Source organism: Lachnellula hyalina (assembly GCF_007821495.1).
Source record: "Lachnellula hyalina strain CBS 185.66 chromosome Unknown contig00036, whole genome shotgun sequence".
In the NCBI taxonomy this organism is placed as follows: domain Eukaryota; kingdom Fungi; phylum Ascomycota; class Leotiomycetes; order Helotiales; family Lachnaceae; genus Lachnellula; species Lachnellula hyalina.
Window position 1 is genome coordinate 33,549 of NW_022157150.1, and position 20,482 is coordinate 54,030.

The 20,482-nt window shown below is 44.9% G+C and overlaps 3 protein-coding genes and 1 non-coding gene across 4 annotated transcripts; 2 read left to right on the plus strand and 2 right to left on the minus strand.

The window, feature by feature from the left end:
• Positions 1-182: 182 nt before the first annotated feature.
• LHYA1_G002739 (uncharacterized protein) lies at positions 183-910 on the minus strand (the record flags this gene model as incomplete). The annotated part of the gene is made up of 2 exons (XM_031147714.1): positions 183-537; positions 648-910. 2 exons carry the CDS (start codon positions 908-910, stop codon positions 183-185), a joined length of 618 nt encoding a protein of 205 aa, XP_031006891.1.
• Positions 911-1,329: 419 nt separating this feature from the next.
• LHYA1_G002740 (uncharacterized protein) lies at positions 1,330-3,277 on the plus strand (the record flags this gene model as incomplete). Its single annotated transcript, XM_031147715.1, has 7 exons — positions 1,330-1,541; positions 1,600-1,895; positions 1,948-2,076; positions 2,127-2,404; positions 2,457-2,480; positions 2,532-2,882; positions 2,939-3,277. 7 exons carry the CDS (start codon positions 1,330-1,332, stop codon positions 3,275-3,277), a joined length of 1,629 nt encoding a protein of 542 aa, XP_031006918.1.
• A 5,526-nt stretch (positions 3,278-8,803) lies between these two features.
• epp-1 (Endopolyphosphatase) lies at positions 8,804-11,015 on the minus strand (the record flags this gene model as incomplete). Its single annotated transcript, XM_031147716.1, has 2 exons — positions 8,804-10,776; positions 10,826-11,015. The coding sequence occupies 2 exons, from the start codon at positions 11,013-11,015 to the stop codon at positions 8,804-8,806; spliced, it is 2,163 nt and encodes a 720-aa protein (XP_031006917.1).
• A 1,182-nt stretch (positions 11,016-12,197) lies between these two features.
• LHYA1_G002742 lies at positions 12,198-12,279 on the plus strand. Its single transcript has one exon. It is a non-coding gene; the product is annotated as a tRNA-Ser (tRNA).
• The last annotated feature ends 8,203 nt before the right edge of the window (positions 12,280-20,482 follow it).

Sequence of the window (20,482 nt, forward strand, 5' to 3'; positions counted from 1 at the left end):
GTTGAGACATTGACCTCGAGGGTAATCGAAGACAAAAGGAATTAGAACGCAGCTGTATTCAAAACAACCTTCTCACTTGGAGGTTTATAGCCTAGGAATCAGGACCTAGAATGCGAATTCGATTCCAGACCAAATTTCGGCAAGGCTGTCAAAAAGGTACCACTCAATTCCACCGAAAATGTTCAATTGAGAGTCTTGGCAACAGCTGGGGTCGGCGAATACTTCATCAAGAGAACAGTCCTAGAACTTCCAGGGGAATGGGTTTCCTCTTTGATAACAACATATCCAGCGCTCTCGTAGAGGGTTTTGGCAGCAGGGTTGTCTGCATCTACCACTATACTTCCGGCAAATGTCCTTCCAGTTCTTGAAGCTTCTTCAGACCCAAAGTTGACAACTTTCTCCATCAGTGCTTTGGCAACGCCCTGTCTTCGGACTTCGGGAAGTGTGAACATTCCATTGACACGCCAGTGTGATTCTTTTAGATGCGCAGGAAGCTCACCGTCTAGCGAATCCCATGGATTACTGATAGCAGACGATCTGCTAGACTGTCAGACAGATATTACCCTTGGATGTACAGGATAAAAAAGGTTGTGGGGCACAAATACATAGAAGTATCGTGAGCGTGACGACAGGAACAAGGCACGTACTCATCTGGGCTAAATGGAAGGGGGCCAATGGTTGTCAATGACCCAACGATGCGACCCCGTTGAAGAGCTAGAAACGTGACTGCTTTAGGGTTTGCTAGACGGTTGTACCAAGTCTCGTCAGTGAAGGCGAGCTCTCTCTCGAGTGTCGAGCCAAACGCTTCGGGTGCAACCTTTAGGGAAAGGAGTCGGAACTCTTTGTAACGTTCTACAAAAGTACGAATATTCTTATCGCCCCGGGGGATCTGGATTATCTCGAACGGCATGTTGTAGAAAGAGAAGGTGAAGTAAGGAGGAACAAGGCAAGTAACACGCGCAAGAAGTACCTAGTATTTCAAGGAGGGGGGTGGCTGGGTTGTGCAAGGAACTATTACTCTTGCACAAGGGGCACTGGCTATGGTTCCGAAGGTACTTGAACAGTCTAAGGAAATACTTTGGTCTGTTATGTACCACTTGATTGGCCGTCACGTTGAAGGCTGGTTGAACAGGAGGTTATGTCGGGCTGTGTCAGCTGTGCCAGCCCCACTTGTCTCACAGTTGCAGCGACCACAAGGCTGCGCGCACCAGCAGGTACTGTACATGCAGTTGGAGGCGCTTACAGTACACGCCTGGGTCAAAAGGTACATATTCACCATGTGTTCCCTTTCTTCACTCCCTCGCAACCTCTGTGGCAGCAAAATTCACCATGGCCCAATATGAGAAAGGCACGTTCGAAGACTACGATGATGTCGCGGTATACGAGAAGAGTGAGGAGCAAGCTCTCAACGCGTCGACAAGGAACTTTGTCGTCGAATTCGGATTGGACGAGGCTCGAATAGCTTTCGATTTGGATGAAAAACGCTTCAAGAATCTATTGCACACTCCTCAGCCACCAGACCGTCGGCCTGTACGATGGATGTAAGAAGCTGTTTCCGCCTTGCTTGCTACGTTCACTGCTAATTACACGCTTTGCTAGCAACATCTGGGCACCGAATCTACAAGAGAAACAAGTAATGCTTCTGGGCGAAAAGTATCAATTCTCTCGAAGGCTCCTTGGCATAATCCTCACAGAACCAAAACAAAAGACAGAAGGGGCTGCGCAACAAGATAAACATGCGTTTTGGCCCCGATTCCCAAAAGACGACCCCGAAGTTGGAGCGAAGAGTCTTGATGAATCCAGGACCAGCACAAGTAGTCAGAGCAGTTCCTTTGATCATTATACGATTGCGGATCAGATGATAAACTATCATGCTATTGACTATGGGAGACGCTGTAAGTTTGGATACGTTTGCAGCAGTTGGCATGCCCCTAATCTTGTGTCTAGTTATATGTATTGGTGCCAATTGGATGCACAGAAAGAAGCACGATTCGCCCGAAACCCATACAGATGGCACGGTAGATCTGGAGGGGAAGCAGCGTCGGTTGTACTCCTGGTTGATACTATGCAATGATAGTAAGGATCACATATATGGACCGGTCCAAAGCACCTACTAACATTCCCAGATACTGTCATTTCGCTCCAAGAAGACCCCGGAAGACTAAATGAAGAGGATCTAAAGTCAACGCGTTTAAATCTGCTTAGCGTCTTGAAGCAGCTTTCGAAAGTTAAACATGACTCCACAGACCCCCTCTCCATGCAGTCGGTTCGGCAAGCTTTGGAAGGCCTGGATATTGATGATCCTGGATCGGAGGGCTCAAGCAATTTATTTTACTATCTCTTTGACGACTGGCGCGCTGTCTACTCTGCTGTAGAAGTATTTGGTAAAGGATTGAAAAGCTTAGTACGCTTACGCTCACCAAATTTTCACAGAGAATACCGCTAACTGTTTTCAGCAAAAGGAAATCTTTGATAGTACGGTAGAACACACCTACTACTCCCGACCGACTACATTTCACTAACATGTACAGACCAAGAAGTCCTATGACATGCCAGACATTGAAATTATCCCCCGACTCCACGTCCTCGGCAGTCGAATCCGAGAAATGCAGCACGTCTACGAAGGCTACAAGAATCTCATACAACGAATCCTCGAGCCACCCCGAACAGCAACAACTAACGGCAACGGCTCCGCAACCCCTCGTAGTATGAGCAGGAGCCTAAGCGCTACCGGACCGACCTTTTCAGCTGAGAAAGAAAACCCCGTAGTAGTAGCAAGATCAGCGCTAGCTCGGTTTGAGCGACTAGGCGACAGATTACAACTCTTGATTCTCAGCCAGACGAGAGAGTTCCTGGATGAAAAAGACGCACTGAGGAATACAGTGAGTCTCCCCTCTCCTCCCTCTAAGTTCGACCTTCACTAACACGCACGCCTCAGTACTTTAATATCAACGCCCAGAAAGACTCCAAAGCCACAGCGCGCCTCTCCCGCGCCGCCACCCTGCTAGCCAAACTCTCCGTTGTCTTTCTGCCCGTCAGCCTCATGACATCCTATTTCTCCGTGCAGATCGACGACCTGGCCGGCGTGTACACGGCCAAGCAGTACTGGTATGCGTTTGCGGTCATTATGAGCATTTCGGTGCTGGCGCTGTTTTTCTTTAGCAGGCTGTTGATGTGGTTTACGGAGACGCTGGATGGGATAATGAAGAATTGTGGTAGGTGGTTTCGGCATAGTGTTATGACGAGGATAAGGAAGGGTCGTGGGGTTGAAAGGTAGTTTGGTGTGTGATGTACGTGGGGAGATCTTGTAAGATTTGAGGGTTTGCTTTTTTGTTGCGTTTTTGGCTGCGAATTTGGCGTAAATAGGGGGAAAGGGATTATATACCATGATGTTGAATTGTATTACGATGAATTGATGAACTGATTCTAAATTGTCCATTCCATTCTTGAGAGTTTGAGCCAGAGCTACTTAAAGCCTTTCTGATATTGTTTTCTTGTTATTTTTCTGAAAAGGGGGTAAGGAGTTGGGGGTGGGCACATTCTTACCAAATACAACGAACCATTTATGCAGTAATGGGTGAAGGCAGCGAAAGGTCTCTAGTTGGGTTATTCTAAAGTGCGGTAAAAACTCAACGCTTTTCTAATAGACAAAAATGAAACCTTTGTTGAAAAGGTCGTGGTCGTGGGTAAAGCAACGCATATGTTTGCGGCCCCGCCCCCCTCCCCCCACAAGATATATCCTGAATGGTAGTATGTAAGAAGTCCTCGTAGGACTAAAGGTTGTATTATCGATCTGTGAAGTGATGTTGGATATCTTCTTTCTGGCTCAAGCTCCAAGTCTATCTTGGAGAATGACGTGCTGGTGGAAAAGGAAAGGATTGTGGGGTCTCGCCGTCTGGATGTGGTGTTGGTACAAAGGGGTATGGTAGCCAGGTACGTGTAGCAATGCATGTGTAAACTCGTCACACTGTCGTAGAAGACTTAAGCACCGTCCTCGTCCTCCTCGCCCTGAGCAGTGGCAGCCTTTTCAGTCGCCTTCTCAGCAGCGAACCCCTCGATCAAAGTCCTGACTATTCTATCCGTTTCGGTTTCAGACACCTTCATAAAGTCAGCATTTTAAAGTGGCTATAAGGGCTACCAATTTACTTACAGGAGATAGAGCCCGGGTCTCATCCTGCATTTCATAAGCAGGAGGATATTGCTGACTTCCACTTCCAGTTGTAAAGGGACGAGGTACCGCCTCAGACGATGCTTCCATATTAGCATGAAGAGGCTCCTCAAGCGCATTTTCCCTTTTCGCAGAAGCACGCTTGCGGGGCTTGTTCGCCTCCTCCTTGGGCTTAGTAACATTCGCTCGAGCCTTTATGTTGCTCTATGAAGTTTTAACGTTAGCAATAGTTGAGAAATGGTAGAAAGGGCACAACCTCCGCGACTCGCATCTTCTTAGGCGTACCAACAGTACCTTTTCCACCACGAGAACCTTTACCACCACGAGAACTTTACCACCACGAGAACCTTTACCACCACGAGAACCTTTACCACCACGAGAGCCTTTGCCGCCACGAGAGCTAGGACTTTGAGCTTTTCTACTGCTGCCCTCTGGAATTTTGTCCCGGGACACCATATCAGAGCCGTCACCTCTTTGACAAACTTCATCAGCCAGCGTAGTAATTGTAGAATCGGGTTCTTCCTCGTCTGATGCATGGCCATTCGAAGAAGCTTCACTCTCAATGACCTGATACTCGGGCGACTCGAATCTAGCCCTCTTCTTAGGAACATCACCTGTTTCCATGGAAGAGACATCTGCTGTTCCCCAGACACTCGAATGCCAGTCATCGGCTAAGGAAGCGTTCAGTGGTGTGCCCGGGTGTCTGACACTGTTTGATGGGCCTGGAACCATGGCGTTTAAAGGCTCACCCATATGCCGCGGACCTTGTCGCTCGACACCAGCCCTCGCCCGGGGTCTAAGACTATGGCCGCCCTCTGGAAGCAAACCTCTGGCCGTCGAATGAGATGATGGAGTTTGAAAGGTAAGTGGAGGTCCACGTTGGCCATTATAATAGAGTGCTCGAGGGAGAAGTTGAGTAAAACTTTGCTGTCTCGGGCGTGATTGATTTTGCATATATGGCAAATCCATATCTTGACGTCGAGGTGGTCCAGCATCGGTTTCTTGTTGTACACTTTGGCCAGCTCTATAATGGCCATTATAAACTTCTAGCCCTCTAAGCTCGTTATCACGCTGCCGACCATCTCTTCTGATTAGATAGTTGCTATTGGCCATGCCACCTTGTTGTTCTTGGCGTTCATTTCTCAGGGGTTGCGCAATTGATAATCGAGGCAGTCCCGGATTAACAAATCTAGGACTCTCAAACCCGCCATGCATCATACCTTGGGGATGATACCCGTACATCTCATGGAAGCCATTGAGGTAGGGACTGTAGGGGGGTTGAAGGACTGGCTGCCAAGGTGTATACGCTAGATAATCATGAGTGAAGAACGGCGGCTTAGGACAATCAAGATCGCACATACCAGGAGCAGACCGGCGGCGGCCATCCTCCCGCCCGTAGCTGGCCATGAAAGAATCTGGCACCATACCTGGTCGACGAATGTCTTGGTCCGGACGACCATTTTGCCAAAAGGATGGCGTATGTGAAGGGGTGTAGCCATGATGGATGGCCTGACCATGAGCTTGACTTGGAAGTATTCTTGATAGTTGGTAACCGTTGTTTGGGTAGGAGCTATCCAATTCATCAAATGAGGATGGTTGCCGTTGTCGGTCGTCTATGATAGGGGCATAGGGCAGATTTTGTACTTGGTCAGCGGGCATCGCCGTCTGCTGGTCGTTGTCAATGTATAACCTTCGAGGATCTCGATCGGCGGACATTATATGTAGTTTTATTCGTGCCAGGAAGAGGGTCTCGAAGCTTAATTGAGGTGGAGCTGGTTGCGACAGGAGTGTAGAAGTCGATAAGCCTCAATTGGAAGGAAACGTAGTGCTAGTATCGAATTGCGGGGAGAGTGTTGTGGAAGACCTTCGAGACTTGATGGAGAGAATTGAGCTTATATCGACTTTCGAGGAGGTTTGAGTTGTTAGAGGGGGTTGCGACAAGAGTGTAGAAGTCAATGAGCCTCAACTGGAAGGCCACGTCGTGGTAGTATCAAGTTACGGTGGAAGTGTTGTGGCGGATGTTGGGATTCGGGAAGAGAGTATCGAATTTAATTCGAACTGGAAGGAGGTGGCCGTTTGCCTTTGTGATTAGGATGTTTCTTGTAGGTATTCGGACGTCACGCTCCTGCTCATCAAAGTCAGTTGCTGTAATAGGGTGAGGGGGTGGGCAGCAGGAGGTTGCTAAGTTACCTCTGGATTCGCGCCCCCTTTCTTCGTTTGAAGTGATACCTTGTACTTGTATGTTCTCTTTGGCCCTTCGCTGAGCTGCTAGGTTGAAGATGCTGGATCAGGATGCGCAAGATGTGGCGATAGCATGTGGTGGTGTAGAGAAAGGAATGATGATTTCGAAGTGATGCAGAAAAGGTTGAATGGCTTAGATCCTGCGACGATGGTGTTATTAGTTCAATATGGTGATCATCTAGATTTTCCTGAGGAGATAAGCAGTCATTAGAGATGTAGAGATATGCCAGAAAGCTTCCGTGAACTTACGCAGGAGGAGCAAAGAGAGGAGCAAAGAGTAGAATACTCAATAATATTTTGTCGTCGTCTCCTTAGATCACAGGCGCACAGAGGCCGTTAGGGAGTCGAGAGCGGGTTGGCAGACGCTATGTTCGTGCCTCGCTGTAGGTAGATAGGAGCGCGGGAGTGTGGGAGGGAGTATGAGTCGGCTGGAAGTGTTGTCGAGGGGGTTGTCGAGGGGGTTGTCGAGGTTGTCAGGCAGGTTGATCTCCACGGTTCTCTTCCCTGTTGACCAGCATATCAGCTCCTATAAAGAGGCGATATCTACGCAATCGTTAACTTCTTTGGGGGTCTAGATCCTTCTGCGCGACGCGAAGACCGTATTAGTTGGCGATAAAGGAACCACTTGTCGATGCTGTTTGAAGTTGAAGTGTGAGCAAATCTTGGAGAGGGGAAAGGGGATAACCCAGCTCCCGGGAGATGATGGCACGGGGAGTTTGGATGCATATGGCTTCTAGTACCTTTAGCTGAAGAAGCTCTTGTTTGCTCGAAGTTCCATGGAACAGATGAGGCAAGAGGGGCTCGATTCTCGAGTCTACCACGAATCTTGTTGGGTCGAAAACCTGGTCAAGCCTCGGTTTGTTCCTGCGGGCTTGTACTTTACCCACCTGTAGGTATACTGAGAACATCACACCGTGGTAGAGGCCCTGACCGCCCACTTTACAGAGTTCCAAAGTCGTTGTCATAGGTCAGCGAAGATATAAATCAATAGCCAAAACATACGACGCCGGGACGTCAGTAATAATTTGAACCCAGATTATAGCAACGCAGCATTTCACTGGGTTGAATGGTGGGATAAATTGCGCCTGCTTACATTTGCCTATAGGCTTTGATTAAAGACGGTGAAGTGACGATTGTTAGAAATCGCATCAGACGGTCAGGTTTTGGAGAGAAAGAGACAAAGCCTTTTCACTACGCTATCACTTGACCATTGTCGACTTATGAACCAAGTTAATGATGTTTGTATACACGGAGTGAAAGAGAGGCGTGCAGATACATGCATCACAGCTGTCACTTGAACGTATAAGTAATTGGAGTAATTAGCTTGTTTGATATCAACAGATTAGTAATTTGAATGATAGTGATATAAAAATGATAAGCCTGTGAAAAACATAACGCTTATAAAGATGATAAGCTTGTGAAAATGAGAGGCTTGGGAAAGCAAGAGACATGTAAAGACTATAGCATTATTCAAAGAGGAGGTCTCTTTATATATTAGAGGCTAGCTACGTGAACATAGACCATTTTGCTTATAGACTATCTGCAAATATATTTCTATTATATTTCACCTAATCAAGATATAAAGCATACTAAAGACAGTTCTAATCAAGAAAGATAATCACATAAAGAAAAGCAGAGTATAAAATATTCTTGTACTAGTACATTTTTAATCACAATAGCAAGCTTTAACTTACTTGCTTAAAATAATCACACGGTTTCACACATCACACATCCAAAGAGCTTATAGAATTCACACATCCTAAGGGAAACACTTCTTAGATTTACATTACTATCTTTCTAGCACATAGTGTCAAGATTTTAATGCTTAGAGTCTACTAAGATCATAACTTATCGAATAACATGTTTCGATTAATCAGGCTAGCAATTATTCACAATTCTACACGTTTTCAGACCTTGTTTAGACGATATTTTCAAACCACGAATTCAATTTAAATGCACACTGAAGTTTGTAGACTGGCATGAGCGTTGCGATAAAGAAACTGGTATCTTGCACATGCTGCGATGAAATGAACTAGGAGGCGGTCCCCCTCACTTGAGATTTGGCACAGGCTGGGCATGAAGTCAAACAAGGAACGGTACAACACATATTACATATTGAAGATGAGGCCTTGCCTAACCTCTTTCTGGATTAAAGATAGCAAACTAAAGCTGTGCACATGAAAACCCCCGATAATCGATAATCCAGCATTTTACCTAAAACCCACATCCTGAACACTTGTACACAGTATTTATTCTCAACTGTGCTGTAGTCATCGTTCCCACAGTATCATCAAAACCTGAGATCGCCCTAACGCTAAGAAATGCCTCGAGGGTCGCAGTTTACCCAAACTAACTCCGAACAATGCTAGGTCATAACGATGCATGTCGCCGCGCTCATAACTCATCATCATGTATATCAATCGTTCCCGAATATTGCTCCCACGAATCGATTTCCAGAGGTTTCTCGAAGTTGTGCAGCTCTTCCTCTTCCAATGTACCAACGAAAGCTCGCCTGATGAAACCCAACCAGACTTTGTTCTTCTCATGTTGTCTGTGATGTTTCTTATTCTTATGCTTCTCTGCATTGACTTCGTCATCATAGCTATCAGACTTGTTGGCGTCGTCCTCTTCAAAGACATCATCTTCGAGATCTTCCAGCATTCCATCGATTTCGTCTCCCTTCTCTGGTTTGTATTGGCCAATTCTGTGAGCAAGTTTGATATAGCTTCGTACCGTCATATCTTTTAAACTGTATATCGGATCGGTCAAGGTATCGTATTCAACTTGGTATTGAAAGAGTTTCGGGCTGGGGACCTTGTTTTTAGGGTGCTTGCCCTTGTGCTTACCGCCACGCCATTTTTCCGCATCGATGTGATCTTCAGAGACATCAGGATCAACGTAATCGACGTTATTGAGGAATGTTAGGTTTGCGAAGTACTGAGTATAACCCAGCATTGTCAGTGTTTGAGGTGAATATGCGGGACCAGGAGGCGAGCTCTTGGAGGGTGGGGATGGAACCAGTAGATCAGGGTTCGTGGGCTTCTTCTTGGGCTTCTTCTTGGGCTTCTTCTTATGCTTCTTGCCCTTGGTTTTCTGTACCTTGGTGATTGACAGGTCATTGTCTGCGCCTTCATCGAAGTCGGAGTAAGTTTCCTCGTCGTCGTCCGAGAAGTCATAATCTTCTGCAGGCCAATCGAGTTTCTCAGTGCTTGCTTTTACTACCTGGTCAAGTCCAGTGATATTGTACTCGATAACCCGCAGCGTAGGAAAGTAGTTCGGGACAACACTTGGTCCGACATTGGTGAGTGAATACCGTTCGCCCCATGGACCACCAATCTTTTTGAGAAGTTTGTCCTTCTTGCTTTTCTTCCCCTTTTTGCCCCTGTTTTTCTCGGTGGGGGTTTCCTTGATCGCTGCAGCAGGGTTTGGCAGGTCCGACCAGTGCTCCCGCAACTCTTCCAAATAATCGTTTGCAGATTGAATAGAAAATTCGTCATCCATCATGCCTCTGACTTCTCCAGACGTTGCAGCTTCAAGGATACTTATCTCTTTGCTGTCCTGAAGCATGAAATGATCGATATTCATGTGCCCGTAAATACCACCAACAATAACATCCCGATATTGGTTGAGCCACAAGGTATATTTCTGCCAGCAGCTTTCATCCCAGAGCTGTTTGCTATCCGTTCTAGCTGGAGGGACGTGTCCAGTAAGGATTGCCTTCATACCACGCTCTCGCATGAATCGTAGTTGGATTCGAAGCCATTCGAAGTGTTCGTAGCCTGGCTCTGAGCGCAGAGCGCAACCATCAACGGCAGCATTGTGGCTAAAAAAGTAGAGAGTGTTGAGACTGAACACCGCCAACTTCTTAGGGATTACCTCCACGTAGTACCAACCTCCTCTCTCAAATCCATGCCTCTGTTCTTCGGGTATGAATTTGTCCCATATATCGGCGTACGTCTTTAGCCATTTGTTCGGGCCTGCGAGGAGGATGTTATGAGGGAGGATGTCGTTGTTGCCAAACGTGGAGATGATAGGAACTGTCAGGGCATTTTTAGGATCGTCTGATTTACTGAAGGTCTCTGCGAACTTCCCCGCGATCCATCGATTCGTGCTCAGGACCTCGTCCTGGTTTCGCGGTATCTGCTCATCGCTGTCGTGTCGTGCAGAGTCCCCTGTCCATATCACAAAATCAACGGTATCTCTGATATTCTTCTCGATCCACTCAAACGTCGCGTTTACAAGGCTGAAAGGCGAGTCGCAATCCGAACTCTCGGCGCCGTAAACACCCGCAGGTCCTTTGCCTCGATGGCAGGCGTTGTCTTCTTCGGTGGACGCCTGGACTTTGTAGAAGGGATCCGGATGCAAATCTGGGATCTGATCAGCCTTGCACAAAGAGGTTAGGTGCGACCAACAAACCGGTTATATGTAGGAATCTGCCATGCAGCCGTTTCGAGGATGGAACGTGTTGTTGGTGTAAGGGCGAGGATGGGGATGTAAGATCCTCCAATGGGATCCGCAGAGCATTCTGTGTGCTACCGATAGGCGTTGCACACGAATTTTGAAGCAGGCAGGTCCAGGCTGCTATAAATGGTGCGAACGTACGCATAATGAAGCAAGTAATTTAGGAAAATATGTTTTTAGGAGGGGGCAGACATGTTTCTTCGGAGAAGTTGGAGCTCTTGATAGTCAGAGCACCAGAGTCAGAGCAGGCTCCTGTTCCTGTCCCTGTTGACGTTTGTTGGCGACGTGATGTAAAATCGCTCTAATGGAGAACGGCACGGATCACAGGCTCAGAATCCTTGAAATCTTGCTCCGTCTATTGACGCAGGAGTTAGAGAAAGTAAGGTATCTAGGTATATATAAACAAAATCAGCATGTAAATAAATACCTTTTCCTCTATCAAAGTGTCAAGGCGAAGTATTATACAAGTACCGCCGTCAAGGTGTCTCGGCATTCTCGCCTCTCATACCCGCCCTCCATCGTAAGAGTGTCATTTGGCCCAATCAATGATCCACGTGTGAGGATGTAAAGAGTCAGCTCCTTAAGGATTGCCACAATTGCTACCTTTTTCTATCATGAGTCGCATGGACATTTTGACCGTGACTGGTAGCAGCTAGATTATCCTGGATTTGGTGGACAGCTGATGGTAGTAAGACAGCTTAAGCAGCATTGAGCAGCGTTTTAGCAAGGACGGATGGATTACTTTTCCAAGACTTGATTCACAAGCGAATCGTAACTGCGACGAATGATTATTATTCGTAGGGCCCATAACTGATAAAGTGCATATAATCTTAATGCGTCTAATAGATTTCCTTGACTTAATCACCTGAATATATTATAGTTAAGTAGCGAAGTGGTGAATGTGCAGGACTATGGGTTATTTCAGTACAACACACCTAGAGCTATAGATTAAAGCAACAAGTGAGCACAGCTATTCCACCGGTATAGTAAGAATGCGTCAATTAAGGAGGATTTTATCTAGAGGAGGTCCTGAGGGAGCTTTGGCCAAAGGAAAATTTGGTTTTGGCTCCTACCAAGGTAGCCGTTTAGACGGAATGTAATTGTCTTACTAGGAGAAATAGCATACGGAAATGCGGAATACATAAAGAATAGTACGCCGCATACTTTATAGGAGGGTATACCTGAAGTCAAGAAACTTCTTTGTTTCAACTATTATCGAACTCAGGCGCGGCAACTTCGCTTCGCTTCGGAGTTAGGTTAGGTTAGCATCGGTATTAACATCTTGATATATTGAAATAAGCATATGCTCTTCAACAAAACCAATAATGTTGCAATGGCAGAGCGGTCTAATGCGTGTGACTAGAAATCACATCTCTTCGGAGGCGCAGGTTCAAATCCTGCTTGCAACTAATTTACTTAGCTTTTTTTATTTTTTGAAATCTTTTTTTCAATAACTATTTTTTTTTTTCTCTTTTTTGGCTGATGATTTTTTCGACACCATCGTCCGGTAAGCGAGCCTAAATCTCTTTGACTAAAAGGAGACGGCATAAAAAAAGACATATCCAAGGGAGAGATTATTAAGCGATACCTAATGCTTTTTAAGTTCAAGTCGTTTGGATCATATCTTCAAAAAGCCATCCAACAAAAGTGACTTTTGTTAATAATAGCGAAGATCTCAAAGTGCAGTGAAGTGAAGGCGATATCTCTGTCTACTGGATGTATATTAACAATACTATATATATTTGCTCCGCTTTAGAAGACAATAACAATTTGAAATATCGCTCTGATAATTTGAGATTAATGCTGCGCTATAGCACAAGAACGCGAAACTGGGGAAGACGATATCTACGACCCATGAATAAACAACACATAGCAAAAGATGTGCTGGAATGTATATTGCAAGTGTGAGTTATGAAGAGATCGAGGCTTTCTAACGAACAGCCATTTGTGACAAGAGTCTAGATTTAATAATTGTCGCCAAGTATAATACTGTCATGCGCCAGACACTTCGTGACTGCTATCTAATATGTTATAATAGCGAAATAGTGTTCTAATATCTAGTAAGGTGAAAAACAGTTGTCTTATGCTATATGAAGAGAAGGTCGAGGAAATGTTTCTGCTATATTACTATAGAGCGCAAACGTGAGCTATGTTTGGATGAGAACTTAATACTAGAGAGTTTAAATCTAGCAAAAGTATATATGTATCTCTATATCTAAAACCTGGGATGTGTTTGCAAAGTTTCTTTGCCTTTGCATTTGCCTTCCATTCGTATATAGCGTCGATCCCTTCTATATACTAATCGTTAAGATATAATCGAACACTTCAGATGGAAATTGGATTTCAGCGTCTATGCAACTTCTCTTTTTCTTTCCAGCTTCAGCAGTATAAGAAGTACAAGAAGTACACCCCTAGTAGTAACTAGCAGTCGTTAAGTTCTTCACGTCTATCTTTGAACTACTCTTTTTCGCTCCGCTATCACTTAACCGTGATGCATCCTCTCCAACCTCTACATACTGCAATATTTATTATATACACAGTCGCCTAGTTCGAGTTCTCTCTAGGATAGATGGCTGGAATGTCAGGATAGGTGCTTAACGAACAAAGATCGACTTGGTATGTACGCTCAAATCCAGCTCTTAAAAGTGATTCGGAGCGAGTATAGAAGAGCAGGAAAAGGAGATTGAGGGTGCTTCTGTGGACTATGGAAACTCTGGGAAATGTAAAGGATGAAATGGTTTATTTTTGAGGTCGGCTGTTCGGGAAGAAGGAAGCGGTCATAACTAAATCAGTTCTTTTTCTTGCTTGACCGTGGCTGCGTGGCTATGGGCTGCATCCTGATACTTTCTTAGATTGACACCCGCTCCTAAATACATCCTTTTGGATGATGGAGCACAGATTATTCACGCAAACAAACTGCGGAAAGTTCGGTCAACGTCTTCTCTGATAGATCGGGTCAGACCAGGCTTTAAGTCTATTTATGGACTTGAATATGTAGGTATGTGTTTTATGCTGATGCTAGCTAAAAGCCGTTAATTCAACCCAGGCTTCAGTAAAGGTTCTTTATAAACTAAACTTAAGTTGTGTCAAACAATTCATATTCATAAAGATGTGGCATAATGTAGATTTAATTTACTTCTTACTATGCAAATCATCGTATGATCCTTGCGTTTACATCATTGGAAAGGGTTTACGAAGTAATGCAGACTCTGCTTATAGGACTATCTGCGCCCTGCCGATTCAGTACTTCGATCTGATGAAGGATGAAAGATCACCTTTCGCATTCCATAGCTATTTCGGATACTTGATCAGAAATTGCAACGTCGCGGCGCCGACTGTAGAAGGATGTCTATCTAGCTTATATAATTTAGTATAGCTTAGTTAATAAAGAGGCATTACCTCTTTATATTTATAATACTACTTAAATACTAAGTATTAATTAACTAGTATCAAGTCTATACTATATAGTAGAGAAGTGATTACATTCTATATATTAACACCTGTAATACCAATAATAACGATTTTTTATATATTATTTTGCTTGAGACAACCTTAACGAAAAGCTTTAAATGTCCTTAAGTGGAGTTCAGTCGACATAGGTGTGAAAATTGCAGCAATATCAGAGTGTGGTAATCGGAGGGTGACTTGTAGAATAAGAGAAGTAAAAATAGAAGGTACTAATACCGCAATTGAATCTTACAACTAGATCTTACTACAGCTAAATCATAAATGTTCAAGGTTAAAGCCTCCAGTTTTCACTACTTATATCCGGATACCGGTATTTCGTTTGAGTGGAATGACGAGCATGAACCTGAAACGTAGGATCGATAAACCTAGGGTCAGATGCCAGTTCAGAATTCATAATACTTCGTATTATAACCTGAAGCAATTTACGAAGTAGAGCTTGTTATTAGACGCTTGAGGAGGGAAGGCATGCATAAAAAATGTTCCTCTAGCGCAGAAACCCCTAGGCGCCGTGACATCCTTACTTTTGACTAAGTCTGTTTAAAAGTTAGGAGTATATGCATAGGATTAAATAACATTGATGTAAGAAAAAAGAGGTCATTAGAAAATGCATAGGCAAAACGAAGACCCCTCTTACTAATCTAAAATAAAGTTTTGGAAAGTAAGTGGAATAAGAAAAGTCCTTAGCAAAATATAATTCTACGAAGCGAAGATTAGAAAAATAAACCCTAAGCCATATATGATGATTACCCCGCCTTTCAAAAACTGCTTCAGATCGTGTATGCTATTTATAGAAAGAAGGTCCCAATTTCCTTCGTATTAGGTAATAAGCTGAGTAGGGAGGGAACGCCTGCTTGTAGTGTTTCAAGTAGTTGCCTTCGCAAATGAGGCGGTAGAGTTACCTAATAGTAATGGAATTTGTACGTATATGGTTTAAAAGTCTTTCCTTGGAAGTGTTCGTGTTACTTATTAGTACAGATCAACATAGCCACGTGTGGGTGAAAATAGGATTAAAGTGGCGGGAAGGATGAAGGAGCCGTGGTTTGCTCTGGGGAAGTATTTAACTGAAGTAGGTAACGCTCAGCTATGCTGTCTCGCGTTCCTAACCGGATGCAACCAAAAATATTATGTTATGTCGGTATGCAAGCTAATCATAAAGCCTGTTTTGCGCAATGCCGTTGTAAAGTATTTCTGACGATGCTGCAGCTGCTGAATCATACTGTGCCGTCTCAAAACTAGCGCGTAGCGCTTGAGAGGTACTGGAGGTAAAGTACCTAGTGATACCTGGTAGAGTAAGGTAGATCTATGCCTTGCTAAGTCATATGTGGCGCTACCCCGTATAATTACTTAAATTGCATGGGTACTATAGGACTAAATACAGTGTGATCACTAAATCTGCATCTCGAGGATTATATGACTTTATTAAGGTAGGCTTATATGGACCCCAGCGCTGGAAATTATTCTTATTCTAGTAGGTAGGTACGGTACCTATATAAACTCTTTTTTTAGCGGTTTAATGTAATATCCAAATAAGGCATAAATGATCATATTTAAGGATCTATTTAGCCAATGAAGATCCTGCTTTATCCAAGCTGTAATCCTTGAAATGCAAATTTAATCGTGTAGGTGACAACACCTTGTACTTCGTACCTAGGAGCAGGGACAGGGCACCCCGCATTTGAAAATCTTCGAAGTACAGCCTTCGTATACTCTACTCAGTAAGCGCCGCTCCTTCTCGATCACCCGCCCCACCTGAGCCACCTCACCTCACCTCACCCCATCTCATGATCAATGCCAGATCAACCATCGCTCTCCACATCCACCTCCACCTCCACCTCCACCGCTGCTCTTGTTTGTCCCTTACTCCCGCGGCACAAGATCGATCCTTTGGCCTAATTACTTCGCCCTATTATTTACGAAGACGAAGTACGGAAATTGCAAGCTAGGATCAACCTGTATTCAAGTACAGCAGCGCAATTTACATGAGCTACTGTACGCGATTTGTTACTTCCTTTGTTCGGCACTTCGGAGAAAGGCCATCATATATGCCTGTCTCTGTCCTTGTTTCTATGAACACATTAGGCGTTCAGTCCGAACAGTGCTTGGTTTGTTCGTTGAATGAGCTTATTTTCTCCCCTGTTCAATGAAACGATGTTTTCCTGTCATCGTCACCGCTAGAGAAAATTCCCCAGTGGCTGATACGAAGTATCAGAATCCTTCAATCAAGACACTACGGTACTTATTGCTCCTACGGCACGGAAGTCTATTCACGGCCGAGCATTAAAATTCTCCTGTCTTGGTTAGTTAACCTGTTGTGAATAATAAGATCCTCTCTCGAATTTTTGCGAGAGAGGCCCGCCGCTTCAGCGCGGCCCCCAACAGTCTTCTGCCCACCTACCTAGGTATATGTCGACGTCTAAGAGGGTTAATTCTAACAAGATGCCTGTCCCAGCAAAATGATATGTGCTTGATTTGCACCCAAGATTCGCCGGTGGAGAAAATCTACGTACAAAGTACCTCCTTGTCTGCCAAAGTCCAATATGGATTCAAATTGCGGCGAAGCTTTAGTAATGCTCACCCTCTTGACGTCAGCCAAAACAACCAATCTGTGAAGACTCCCATACCGATACTACTCAAAAACAGACGAGTTTAGCAAGTGTTCATCCTTCGCCTGCACTTCTCAGACTAGCAGACACATTATGATAAGTTTTCCTTGATCCAGCATCTCTTGGCATATGGTATACGCTACTTCCTTCGTAAATGAAGTTCATGGAAGGATCTATGGTAAGGAACTTCAGTCTTTAATGTGTCATGAAATAGAATGTGTGTGTATATAAAGGAAGTACACCTCTCACCTAAACTCATTTGAAGAGCCCACTTCACTCCGATTTCTCCATTTGATATCTATAAACATGTTTTTTGGCCGCCCTCCTCTCGTGGGCAGTTTGCTCCCTTTTCTTTTGATCAAAGAAAGCTTCGCTCAATCTGGCCCTGGGGTCTATAGTCTCGATGCTGTTCCAACTACAGCATGCGATGGCAAAGCTGGATCGGGCTCGGCTACTTTCAGCACGGAATACCCTCTAGACACATCAGTCACACAGCTCAACATATATAGTGATGGCGATAAAGGCTATGCTAAGCAGAAAGGGGCACTATGGAAAATCTGTAAGTATTTTCTCTGTTTTATCCAAATATACCTAAATATCTCTAACGACTTCCAGGGTCTGATACGAAAGGGGTCACATTTAGTGGCATCGGCGTCCCAGGTGCTGGAGCTGGTTCTTCAGGCTCTGAAGATCCCGAGACCGCCCTGAAGGCATTACTCAAGATCAATGATGATAAACATTCAACTACTTTCAATATTTCGGATTCTTCTGGTAAGCTATAACAAAAAGTCTTCACATTATCACCTGCGAATCAGAAGTGCTAATAACATTTGCCTCAAGATGCTTTTGATCACCAAATACTCATAAGTGTAACGCCCCCAGGAGGAACCACCAAAAGGAGGGACAAAAAGTTCAGAGAAAGAGCCGCCGCCGCCTCGTCGGCATCTGCATCTGCTGCTGGTTACACTGTTACCATGACCGCAACGTGGCCATGCAGCTCTGGGCCTGGAATTGCAACGTCTCTGGCCGTCAGCACACCGTCGCCAGATGTTGCTACTGCATGTTTAAACAACCAGATAACTGATAGTGCAGACTCATGGAAAGCGTACGGTGTAGATGCTTACCTTTCATCACTCATCGCCCAGGAGACCAATTCGCCAAGTCATCCTGACCTCCCCATAGGCGGCATCCCGGGTGGACCCATCAAAAGTAGCGACTTGGATATTGGAAGTGTTATCACAAAAGATGCGGCCGGGCCAAATATTTGCAAGGTCAGCGAGGAGTGCGAGAAGACCAAATGTGCCCCGATCCGAGGAGATGGTCCAGTGGACGCAAAGGATCCCGCGCGAAACCTGGCCTTCAACGCCTACGCTAACATAAACAACATGTTGTACGAGTATTGGAAAGCGATCAAATTTGCAACCATCGAAGAAACAACCAGCCAAGATCAATTGGTCAAGACCTTTTTTACAACCACTCCTCCAGCGGTAACCTGGCAACAGATAGTTGGATCTGTCAATCCGTTTATCGTTATGCTCAGTTCGGTTGCAGGATTAATTCCAGTTGTCGGTGTAAGTGTCGCTCCCTGTCTTGTAATCTGGGTTTAGTTCATACCTATGGGTACTTACAAGTCCTTAGACCTACGCAGGAATCGGCATCTTGGCAGTCAGTCAAATAGCTGGTGCAGCGTCTTCTATCGACACTGCAGAGCACCCTGCTGCTCCTTCTCTCGAGGAGAAATTCGACGCGTAATTACCCCAATCAAATTCCGTTTCAATTTCAACCAATTCTGACTTCATTAGGGCCGCGGATTTGGGCACTGCCATTCAGAGCTACGTCACCAACATGACCACGATTGTTGAGACTCTCCATTCAAACTTGATTGATAATGTTTATGGTCCGACTTTTTTGAACGTCACTAATGGAGGTGCTTTGGTGAACAATTATACCGGAGATACCTCAAAATACTCTAGCACCATCATCCAGGATATGTCAGCATTGTTCTATATGAAATCCATCGAGTAAGGGAAAAGCACGCCGCGTTGAATTATGATCATTACTAACAAGACTAGTTGGGTTCTCAAACAAGATAATACATTCATCTTTTGGGTACCATATGGACCTCATTTTACACAATATGACAGCAGCGGTTACAAAAGCCCCTACCCAGTCGTTCACGATTTCCCTCACTTTGCTCAATCAGACTGCGAAGGGACCTACCAGGGAGGGGATAACGGCAAGGTCTTTACAGTATGTGACGCCGGTAGCGAGACAAAAGGAATGGCCAGAATTTTCCAAGTATAATATACTCTGATTGCCCACTTTATTACATATACTGACTTTGGACAGATTACAAATAAGGTCAAGAAGAACACCTATACATCGGGAGTCACTGGTTGGGATTCGGAATTTGAAGTTCCAGGTGGCTGGAAATTCAACTTGCCTGATGTCATGGTAAGCCTGAGTTCTGAGAACAAATTGTGAAGGAAGTACTGATGGAGATATAGCGAGGAGCTGTGAATTCATGGCAGACGGGTGGTTTCAACTACAACCCCGACAACCTTCCCAAAAGCAACCTAACGAGTCTGGTTTCATCATTTGATTCTAGCCCCACGCGGCCTGGTATATGGACGATTCCAGTTTCCGCTTTCGCCACTACATACGACAGAGATCCACCTAACGATGGCCAATGGCACAACTCGCTCAATGCCATGAGTTATTTCCCAGATGCAAACACAAAAAACAACGGCTTTGATCCTCTGAACACCTTTGTTGATTGCGCCTCAAATTGGCAATACAGGAATGCCACAACAGGTGCTATGCCAGATACTCGCGGAGGAGTAAGTAGTCTAATTACTGCTTATTTTATAAAACGCAAACTAATACGCCGAACAGGTTTTTGGCGATAGTGGCCTCCCATCCGACCTCCTAGCAGCACTGGGCCCAAACCACTGGAGTCGTAAAAATTAGTGGGGCAGTGAAAAGGGGGCCTATTCAATCGAGCTTGAAGCTTTTGGGGATCCGTTTGGAAACCTTGAACAAAGAAAGCTTCACGGATTCCGTTCCAGCGCTATCTGACCTCATTCCATATTGCTTGGGCCACAGGCTGGGGGTTTTAAGCATAGCGTGGGATTTACGGGTTTTTTCCGCCTGTTTTGTATATATTTCTTCAATCCAGGTACATACTTCTGATTTGCGATTACTTCACATCTGTTCCAAGTCGCTTCGCTGCAGGTTCGGTCTGTCTTCCTCCCACCCCCTGTATCCAGCTTATCATCTCCTTCGTTTGTGGATGTGAACTTGGTTGTGTAGTCACATACGATGCGCAGAGTCACTGTCGTCTCCACTGTGATGACCTCCACATTTCCACGGAAAGCGAAATAAAGAGCAAGCGCAGGGAGTATCTTCCATTTACAGACAGAGACTAACCGCAGTGACTAGATCTGTACAGTGTACGATCAAGTATAAATCTTTATGAAGTGAAGAATCGAGATCCACTTCATGAGACTTCATGAAAATAAAGTGAAACCAGCTATTACTT